Source organism: Acanthopagrus latus, chromosome 9 (assembly GCF_904848185.1).
Source record: "Acanthopagrus latus isolate v.2019 chromosome 9, fAcaLat1.1, whole genome shotgun sequence".
Classification (NCBI taxonomy): domain Eukaryota; kingdom Metazoa; phylum Chordata; class Actinopteri; order Spariformes; family Sparidae; genus Acanthopagrus; species Acanthopagrus latus.
The window spans coordinates 1,876,238-1,886,899 of NC_051047.1; the positions used below are offsets into that span (position 1 = coordinate 1,876,238).

At 43.1% G+C, this 10,662-nt stretch overlaps 1 protein-coding gene across 1 annotated transcript; it reads left to right on the forward strand.

Moving 5' to 3' along the window:
* Nucleotides 1-463: 463 nt before the first annotated feature.
* On the forward strand, nucleotides 464-9,719 carry tnfsf11 (TNF superfamily member 11). Its single transcript, XM_037110606.1, has 4 exons — nucleotides 464-1,019; nucleotides 3,136-3,171; nucleotides 6,359-6,488; nucleotides 7,780-9,719. Exons 1-4 carry the CDS (start codon nucleotides 819-821, stop codon nucleotides 8,217-8,219), a joined length of 807 nt encoding a protein of 268 aa, XP_036966501.1. The 5' UTR covers nucleotides 464-818; the 3' UTR covers nucleotides 8,220-9,719.
* Nucleotides 9,720-10,662: the final 943 nt, after the last annotated feature.

Consider the following 10,662-nt stretch of genomic DNA (forward strand, 5'->3'; position numbering starts at 1 on the left):
TTCTGCAAAACTGTTTTACTGCTAGGCTACAGAAATGACTTCCAAACTTCACCCGACTTTCCATCAGGATCAGAAGGAGGAGAAGATGACAGCATTTTCATTTTTGAACGGTGAACTATGCCTTTAAGGCAGGTTATTATTCTAAGCAGAGCATGTTCATGTCTTTAAACATGGCTGGGTGGGGTCTTCAGGGAAACTGTGCCTCATCAATTGAAATCTTAATATTAATATCTTTCATTTCATTCACGTGACGTGTTTTTGATCGTTTCTAGTCCATGGATTCATTCTGGTCCCGGATGAATACAACACGATGTTGAGTCTGTTTCTATGTATTTGAACAACTTTTTTTTTTCCTTTTTTTCCCCCCCCCCTTTTTTGTTGTCAAGTCAGGCTTAACTCATCTTCATTGTTCGTGGGCGTGAACTGTTGACTGATGGTTCAGTTGACTTCTTCACTACATCGCTGCCGTGCTGCGCGCTCGGTGTCACCAGGGGTGTGGACGCGCAGAAGGGGTGGATCACGTGTTCCTGCGTTTTCTTGATTTTTTTTTTTTTTGTCAGGAACCTCTTGATCCATAAAGGGATCGCTTTTACCTGTTGTGAGCTCAGGTCGACCTGGTTGCCAGACTCGTTTCAGCCTTTTCCCGTCTGTCTAGCTGAGCACCGAAGGATCCCTCTGATTGGCTGCGGAGGGAAACGAGCGCTCTCAGCCCACCCACCGTTGATTATAGGGACTCTTCCTCGCAATCTCAGTTTGCTTCCTTGCATTGAGTCTGGGACCTGGCCCCGGGGCTGAACGGCACATACAGAGCACACATCATGGCAGCTACCCACAGCGAATACAGAGGCTACCTGCGGAGCACCGTCGACATGGAGACAGGGCCGCACCGCTTCCACCCGGTGCAGAGCTCGGAGCCCACATACCGGCCACTCCTGTTCGGGACCCTCGCTGTTATGGGATTGCTTCAGGTGGCTTCCAGCGTTGCGATCTTATTACACCTGACAGGTTATCTGCAGGAGGTAGGCTCACCATGACACTGTGTGGTCCGCTTGGCTTTTGATCGCTTGTGCACGATATGGCACACTTTGCAAAGTCATCCGCTGTCGTCAGCATGTATTGTAGGTTTACGCAGGCTTTGGTGCAGCGTGTAAATATTTATCTACAGATCCTTTCAGCAGATCTCTACTCGGCTACGCGCGAGCGAAGAAAGTCCAGCAGTCGGCCCCTTTTACGCACTTTTACAATGTCATAAAAAAATGAGCAGAGGAGGTTTCCAGAGGAAGGAGAGGTAGAGTTGGCGGCGGAGGTGAAGTTGGCGGTGTGTGCTCTTAGAAGTCAAGTCGCTGTGAGACGTGAAAAATAAAGTGTTAACGTGCAGCCAGTTGGGCAGTTTTGTGCGCCAAGGCTTGGCGCACTGTGTGTGTGCTGGTGCTGCGCTGTGGCGGCACGCAGACACACACACACACACACACACACACACACACACACACACACACACACACACACACACACACACAGAGAGAGACAGACAGACAGACAGACAGACAGACAGACAGACAGCATCTCAGAAGTCCCGATGAAGATTTCCACGGAGATGAGCGACTCGAGCGAGATATCCTGCTGCTCGGATCAGCGCGCCGTGTATCCGCGCTGAAGAGATAACATCTGTAAATACATGTGTCAGTCTTGCTAAATGACTTGTTTGCACAGTACAGATGTTTTCACTCGAGGCTCTCAGGCTGCAGTTTCTCTTGTGCATGTTTACACGCCATCTGGGTTTTTTTTTTTTTTTAATTTATTATTTGTAATTCATATTTGTCAGAAGTTGTAAACTTCTGAGCCTAAGCAGAGCTGTTTTTCAAGGAGTCCGGGAGGAAGGAAAGTCTGGCAAGCTCAGTGAAGACTGACTGGATGTTATAACGTGCTGGTCTGACAGTGCAAAGTCAGAGATGCTATCAAAATACATATGTGCCTACATGGTCCACTGCTTTTTGTCATCATGTAGGCTGCGTGTCTGGGATCTTGTAGAATAACATTTACGCTCCGCCACAGTTGTTTTTCTTCCTTTATGGCGGTTTTGGAGCTGAATAATTGTCATGTTTCAACAAGTCAAGAGAACCGACCGCATCTCCGCTCCGTCAGGATGCTCGAAGTTCACCTGGGGAGCATCTGTCTCTCTTTCTCTGTTTGCCGCAGTCTCTCTCTCTCAGTGTTTGTGTGTTAAATTTCTTTGGCTTGTCTTTGGCATAAACACATTGCAGTGTGGTAGTTGCTAGTTATGTACTGGACACGAGCCAGGCGAAAAAAATAAATAAAAGGGAGCGAGGCAAAGGAGTAAAACCCCCAGAAACAGCAGCCAAAAAGAGAGGCAGTGGTTAACTTCACAGCTGTTATCTTATTTGGTGTTATGACAGCTCCACAGTGTGACAGAGGGATGCGGGTCCAGATCTTTAGGAGTGATAGGAGCATTCCTTGAATACCCAGCAGCATGAGATGCCCTCCTTTGGATTTACGTGCAGCCCCCTTTTTCCGGCTTTGATGACAGTTGCATATGGTAGCACTTTTAGAGTGAGTCAGGAGTTGTGTGCAGAGTGCAGCTTGGCACCGAACCATCATCTGCCCTCAACACCTGTAGAACTTCCTGGAGATGGAGAGGAGAGCTGGAATCTGCACAGCGCCGCACCTATGTGGGAATGTGCTGATTGGGGCAGGTTGCCGTGCCGTGATTTGAACATGAAGGCTAAAGTGAGTTTTTATTCTCGTGTGTCTTTGTGCATCAGGCTGTGTGCATACATGAACGCCTTGTGGTCATTTTCTTTAATACTGAATACGTGAAATCATTCAGAGAGAGCAGCCCTGCATATGGGAACCAGCGCGCAACCTTCAAATCAGTTTGACTTTCTTCTGCTGTGGTGGAATGCAGAGTGACATGTGGAAAATAACTTAACATCCCACACACGCACACACACGCACACACACGCACACACACACACACACACACACAGTAAAATATGAAATATTCCTCCCACTCACACCTGTCAGAGACACATTCTCACAGCAGATTTCATTCCAGATGTATAACTTTGGCATTTTTGCATTTGTCTCTGACCTCGGCTCCTGTATTTCTGTCTCCAGGTAGATTTGTCCACAGCCCCACATCGGCCAATTGAGGTGAGTTTGTCTCCTTGCAACATCGCAGCACAGCACAGCTTCTGGATGGAGCACATTCCACTCAGAGAAATGGCATTTTGACAGATTTACTTCCTGCTATGACACTGTACGCGTTTCTGTGATCTTTGATATCAATAGCAAAGCTACAACACTTTAAACAGTAACCATTAAACACTGGGGCTGATTCCATCATTTCAATTTCTGTCAATGACAGGAGACTTTGTCTGTAATGCACTGATCAGTCTTGGACATCACTAAACTGTCTTGACACAAAGTTTAAGCTGAATGAACCGAGGGCTGTCATGCCTGAAGCATACCTGGAATTTCCTCTCGTCAGTAACATGGGGGAAGTACAGCACATGCAATAATGTGGTGAGCAGCAAAATATCAATGAGACAATCATTTGAAATTTTGCACATAGCAGTCATCATGATATTCCCATGGGTGTGTTTTCAGTACTTGCCACAGCTTCTGTAAAGCAAGCCCCAAACCATAGGTGGTCACACAGGCTGGAGAGAGGTCAGACCACAGCAGGATAAACACCTTTTTGCCTTCAATATATGGTCAAACAGCTTATCGTTTAGGATTTTTCCACAAGTTTGAGTAGTTGCTTACTGGCACTGTGCGCAGATAGTTTACTGCATCGTTGTTCGTGAGTAACTCATCGTTGTCAGTGGTTGCGGTGCTCCTTCAGTGATCAGCGGTAGCATGAGAAAGTTGTAAAATAGGAATTCTTAATTGCTGAAGTCATATTGTTTTTCCTAATCCCTTTTTGGAGATCACCGCCTGTTTTTTGGCACAGGTTCCGCCGAGCAAAAGCAAAAACCATCCAGGAAGTAAAACAACACAGGATAAAGGCCCGACTTTGCTTCACTGGTGTTTAGTTTCCCATAACGCTCTAATTTCCTTTGAAATTATGTATTTGTGTTTGCCCTGGGTATCCCTGGTGGAGCACTTACACAAACCACCCAGCCTGTCTTGGACTGAGGAGCTCATTGTGTCGCTGGCCCTCGGCTGTTTCCCATGGAGTGGGGGCAGGCGTGCTGGGAGCTTTATGAGGTGTCGGGGTGACAGGTCCACTTGGACCACACTGTGTTGTGTTAGGGTCAGCCGTGAGACCACCGCTGCACTCTGCTGACACTGGTGGGGGATTTGCTAGAGAGCAGGCCTCAGTGGACAGCTGTCAGTTTTGTAGTCTCTGATGTGAAGCAGGATGTGCTGGCCTGTTGGCCTGTGGTCAGCGCGCTCTCGAGAGTGGTGAGAACACAGGACCGTGAATCAGAAACGGCTCACAAACTGAAATTGTTTACAGTCTGTGGAGATCTGTGCAACTGTGTCAGGGGAAGGTCTGACTGATGCAGTATCAAACACAAAGAGATGATCTGCTTTGGCGGCCAAGCTTTGAGTGAGAGGACTTTTGTTCTAGCGAAGCATTGCAGAAACCACTCATCAACATAATGGAGACAGTGAATGATGTATGCGGTGTGTAGTTAAAGGGCTGAACTGCGGTATTCCAGGACCAGGCATGTGAAATCAAGTCAGCAGCTGAATGTGTATTTAGAGGCAGACATTTGTCCCTCATGTAGCACTTCAGTTCCAGATCACACTGTAGATCAGGAAGCTGCCAAGCTGCTGCTTCTTTGTTTAAGTAATCTCTTCTCTCTGGTTAAAGAGGTATGACGTGGTCCCACCACAAATCAAGATAGATACCACAACGTCGGGCCAATTGCGAGCATGTTCACAATTACTTCGTAGCCTTGGCAAGGCGATGTTTACCCCTGTGTCGTTCCAAGTCGCTGTGCTATAAACATGTTTGTGTAGCAAATAGGTTTTGGAGGAGAGACTGTGCTAATCTTAGTTTTAGAGCTGTGCTCATTTGTCTGGATTCGGGCTGTGAATAAATACTTTCTGGTAATATTAGCACAGCACAGGTGCGGTATTGCGAAAGCATGTTAATGGTGTTGGTACGTCTGGCAACGAAGTTGAGTTTATTTGGAGCTCAGAGTCGCTGTGTGTGGTTTCTAAGTTGGTGTGTTTAAAATTTCTATCCATTTCAACACTTTCAGTTTTCCTGTGTCGTTCCTGTTTCAGGTGGCACCTCAGAGTGAGGGTGAGATGATGTTGCCATGACACTCAAGATAATTGGATAGGAGGAAACTACTCTGAAACCATAAAACAAGTTACAACACCTTTTACAGTAGGGTATAATCATTTTTTTTATGTATGTATAGATTCACAAGCTAGTAGACTCACGTTGTACTAATTTAACTTGCACTTTTTGCAGCATCTACAAAGTTGCATTACCTAAATCACTAAAGGAGCTCACAGAATGGTACGACTTTTAATGCTGTTATTTCACTTGTCCAAGAGATCTCCTGTGTGAGTGAGAAGGTAGAGGCAGAAAACAAAACACTCACACATCTGGCATGTGATTAAAATATCAGGCGTAAGAGAGTTGGCAGCTCGGGTGCAGTAACTGTTTACTTGCTTGGAAACCATGTTTTCGTTGAGTGTATATGCTCTGTCTTGCCTGAGGATGACAGCCCAGCTCAGACTGTGTATAGCGGCGTCACTGGCCTTGAATAGAATCAGCACTCGGGGCTGAAATACAGTCCAGATACTTTTTTTGAGCCAAGTCCGTGAGAAGCGCAGTCTATCTGAAAGGTTACACTCACTAGGAGGCCTCTCTGTCACTGCCTCCGGCCCCAAGTACAACCGTGGCTGGAATAAGAAGATAGGCTAGCCAAAAAGAATGGATAATACACACAGACATGCAGGCAGTGCACGCTCATCCATGTGCTGTCTTCAGAGACACACATAATCCCTTACAAGTAGACGGTTATATGAAGAGACAGCAGAGCAAAGCTGCGGTAAAATATGTCAAAATCCTATCATTGCTTTAAGAGAAAGTCATTTGTGTGTGTGTGTGTGTGTGTGTGTGTGTATGGAGATGGTGGTGGGGGGTTCAATTGCTGATGTCTCCTTATTGATGTGGGTCTAAGTTTCAAATTGGGCAACTTCTCTGAGTAGCAGATGTTACAACACACACACACACACACACACACACACACACACACACACACACACACACACACACACACACACACACACACACACACACACACACACACACACAAATCATTTGTCATTCATTGTTTGTTAAATGATCTTTTCCTGTTTTCTTCAGGAAGTACAGACGGAGCCAGTGCTGAACGCTCTGAGAGACCCCAGGAAATCTGGTAGACGGTGCAAAACTCAGAAAGACAGCCTGCCGTCAGCTCATCTACAAATCAAAACACCTCAAGAGTTCTCAAAGAGTAAGTCCACTTCAATTCCCATCCAACTGAAACTGCACGAGAAGCCTTTACCTGTCAGTCTGGCTTTGTTACAAACGCAGTGATGCTATTTGGTTACAGCTGATTTCGCCAGCTCTTCCTGAGTTTACTATCACTGTCAACATACGTAATTAGAAAGACTACACAGCCAACAGACACAGAAGTGATGTCTCATTAAACAGTCACTGAAACCAATAACAAAAACCTTGTACAGCCAGACTAGCATCTTAGTTAGCTCAAAAACAGACTAGTCTTTCTCCTTTAGCTGCCAGTATACTCAGACTTGTGATTTTCACCTTAATTAATACCTTTTCAGAATAGAATAGAATAAAATTACTTTATTGATCCCAGACTGGGAAATTATTTTGTTACAGCGGCATTGGGTCCGCAAAAAAAAAAGAAAAAGAAAATAAAAACACTCTGTGCATAACATAAATAGAAAGCAAGATATATACAATGTATATACACAGTGCAACTATACTATAAACTATACTATATACTATAAACTGTGCCAAAGTGAAGGCCATGTTGGTGACATATATCGATCTAGAAGATGTAGTGCACTGAGTGATTTTACACAAAATCAAATGGTACTTTAATATCTTCACAACACTGTGACTTTCTTAATGTTTCTAAACTATCTTTAAATGGACACACATCGTATGTGTCATCCATGGCACAACTTAGACAGCATCAAAATGTGTTTGACTCTTTCCATTAACTACTTTAAATATTCATCTCTCTATAAATTGTGTAGCTAACTGAGCCAACTGACCAAACCAGTGTTATCCTGCTGGCATATAAGCTGTCCAGGAGTGACAAAGTGAAATATATCTGACTCAACATGATAAAATATTGTTTCTTAATAATGTAGGATGGGAAGATTATATTTCATGAAAACAACACAACATACCTCGAATTACAAAACATAAACAATCAAATAATACTTGGTTAGCATGGTTGGATATTACCCATTCATTTCATTTCAACTCTGAAGCACACACTGTCCATGTATGCACTAAAAAAAGTCATTCCTATAGTCATGCTACAGTTGTTTTACTACAAATTTTTGCTAGCACCAGCACAGTAGCATGTTTTAATTTGACAAGCAACCCAGTGACTCATGAGTTAGAAGAGAGGTTAGTTAGTTAGAAGAACTTACAAAGGGCTTTACACCGAATTCTCTGTGCAGATTGTTTTATGTTAAGCAAAGAAAAATTAACAGATACATATAGATTTAACAAAATCTCTTTGTTTTATGCTTGCCATGAAGATGGTGAGCCGAAGGCCATCACCATCGACTGGGACGATGTGCATGATTTCCGCCACAAAATGGGCTACGAGAAGGGAAAGCTGCTGGTGGAGGAGTCAGGCTTCTACTACGTTTATGCCAAGACCTGCTTCCGCTACTACGAGTTGGTACGAGAGGACAGCAGTCAGGTCAGGGGCCAACCAGTGGATGTTAGCAACACCCAGCTGTTCCAGTATGTCCTACATGAGAGCAGCAATAAGAGGAGCAAGGCGTTCCAGCTGATGAAGACAGGCAGCACCATGCGCTGGAACAATGCGAGTTATAATATGTACTGTGCTCAGCAGGGCCGAGGGGTTCGACTGGAGCAGGGAGACGCCTTGTTTGTGAATGTGTCTAATGCTTGGATGCTGGACCTGGCGGGAGAAGGGACGTATTTTGGGGCCATAAAGTTGGGTAACTGAGATTTAAACACGTGGGGAGCGGACATGCTACTGAACATTTCATATGCCAAAGAACCACTGTTAGTGATTTGTAATGTTAATTTTGTCTAAAAAGTGTGTGTGTTTTTTTTATATACATGTGTTGTTCTTTTATGTTGCTCTTTGCCAAATAGCCTTGGAGTCCTTTTGTTTAGAAAAGGTAATTAAAAAGGTCATGTTCTTTGAAAAACTTGTCAAAAAAAAAAACAAAACAAAACAAAAAAAACAACAACCACAAAAAAAACAAAAAAACGAGACACAGCCGTCAACTTCATCCAAAAAATAGCACTGGACTTTCTTCTTCTTCTTCTTTTTTTTTTTTCTTTTACTTATATTTCAGTTCAGCTGAGACTTAAGCGTAGACATGTGTTCATGCACTAATTACACAAATCACAAGGGAGCAACCAAGGAAGTAACTTTGTTGGCAAGAAGTGCACTGAGAAAGGATTTATCAGTGTCGATTGGTGGAATTTAAAAACAAAGAACATTGTAGCTGATAGAACATCTGCTTGTACTCTGGACTCAGACGCAGATTATCTCAGAATAAAAAGAACAGAACTCCCCGGTCCGCCTCTGACCCACAGCAGTGAATGCACACATGTTTTCCAGAAAAGTTCTGTGAGTGTGAACAAAGCAAGCAATGAGGCATCCTCACTCTAAGTAACTCAACAGTATCATTCGAAAGAGGCGGTTAGATGGAGACTTATTCATCCCTCAATGTCTCTAAGGGACCACTGAAACCAAATACCATGAAAAATTCACTTAGACTCTGACATTGTTTTTTCAAGCAACAAAACCAGTTGAAAAAGGTCACGTGTGTGCTCCACAAGCTCATGTTATCCAGTTTTCTGCCTTGACAAAAATCTAATGAGGTGCCTGCTTCACTGATTACACGACAATGTCATTTTAAACAATGTCATTTTTAGGAGGAAATGACATTTGTTTGTTAAGTTAATGTCAATCAACAAGCAATGCGGATAGCTGGACTGTCTGACCATAAATGACATGAATAGACTTCTTTAACTAGAGGAACCAAATTGAGTTTGGTTCATCTTTAACTTAAATTTTTGTTTTTCATTTGGCTCTTCAGTGAGGTAAATGGGAATATGCACTAAATATTTATTTATTAGCTATAGAAGTACAGAGACAGGTCATTGTTTAAGTGACCTTTCAGCTGTAAAAATCATTTATATTTTATGTCTGTGTGACAGTCATTATGCAGCACTTAGAGAATATAGTAGTCACGCTTTTTGTTATTAAAACACAGGGGCTTCATTTTAAATACCATATTTATGTATCATGATTTTGACAATTCTGTGTGCACTTGCTTAGCCAAAAGCAATATGGATATATTGTTTCTTCTTCAAGATTGTAGCATACCTGTAAGAGCTTCATCTGATTTGTTAGTTTTTTTTTTTTTTCCATTCAGTGTTCTTTTTATTTATGTTTGTGTATGTTTTAATAAAAAAAATACTTTTGTAACAGTGTTTCATGTGTATTGACATTTCCCAGTTCAGACTGGATGATGCTGTTCCTGTGAGCAAGCTTAAACTTTACAGGATTAGGTCGCAGCCACCTTGCACTGTAAACAGATGAACAGGCCACCCTGACTGTAATATTATTGTGATGTGTAATTTGATCATCTCCGAAATCTCTGGAAAATTCAACACCACTATGGCCAAGGAGTGAAGTCATGCTGTTCCTTTACCCTGCTGTGACCCCTGTCAGAGCAGCCCACCAGCTCATTACAGAGATAGGTTGTATAGAAAAACCGCCCACTGGTGCTCCAGCGCTGTTAACTCACAGCAGACATTTTGGACCACAGCACACAGCGACCTGCAGAATAAACAAGAAACAGACTGCATGGGATGGGAATGAAGATGAGAATTTCATTACTTCACTGTAATGCGTATAAGTCGTTTTGATCATTGTGGTGATGGGTCTCCCATGAAACCCCACGGCATGTGCAGGAAAAAAAAAAGAAAAAAAAAACATAAGTGTTTTAATGTTGGAGCCGAAGCCAAACAATTCCTTTATTGTCTGTACTTGGGCGTTCACCAGCATATGGCCAGAGAGTGGTTCACACGTTTATGCTGTATGCTGGGACCTCACACGGCTCTCAGCTCATTGTTACTGAGTTTGAAATAAAATCCTGGGTTTGAGGAGAAATACTTGGCTGAGGTAGAACGAGTGAATGAAGATTTGAGTTTTACGTGATTTTCATTGCCATATGCCAAGTATAACCCACTGACTTCAAAAGTGTCATATTTAAAGCTAGGGTTAGTAAGCTATTCTAAAAGCATTTTTTATTATATTTGTAGAAAATCTCCTAAAATCCTGACAGCAATCAACAAGTCAAATGCTCTGACAAATAAATGGAAAATAAATCCAGTGTGTGTGTATCCCTAAAAAGCCAGTCCTATCA

Excerpts from the sequence above, each read along its gene's own strand:
- tnfsf11 (XM_037110606.1), top strand. The coding sequence starts at position 819 with ATGGCAGCTACCCACAGCGAATACAGAGGCTACCTGCGGAGCACCGTC. Across the intron at positions 1,020-3,135 it reads TGACAGGTTATCTGCAGGAG|GTAGATTTGTCCACAGCCCC; the intron begins GTAGGCTCACCA and ends TTCTGTCTCCAG. Across the intron at positions 6,489-7,779 it reads ACCTCAAGAGTTCTCAAAGA|ATGGTGAGCCGAAGGCCATC; the intron begins GTAAGTCCACTT and ends CTTGCCATGAAG.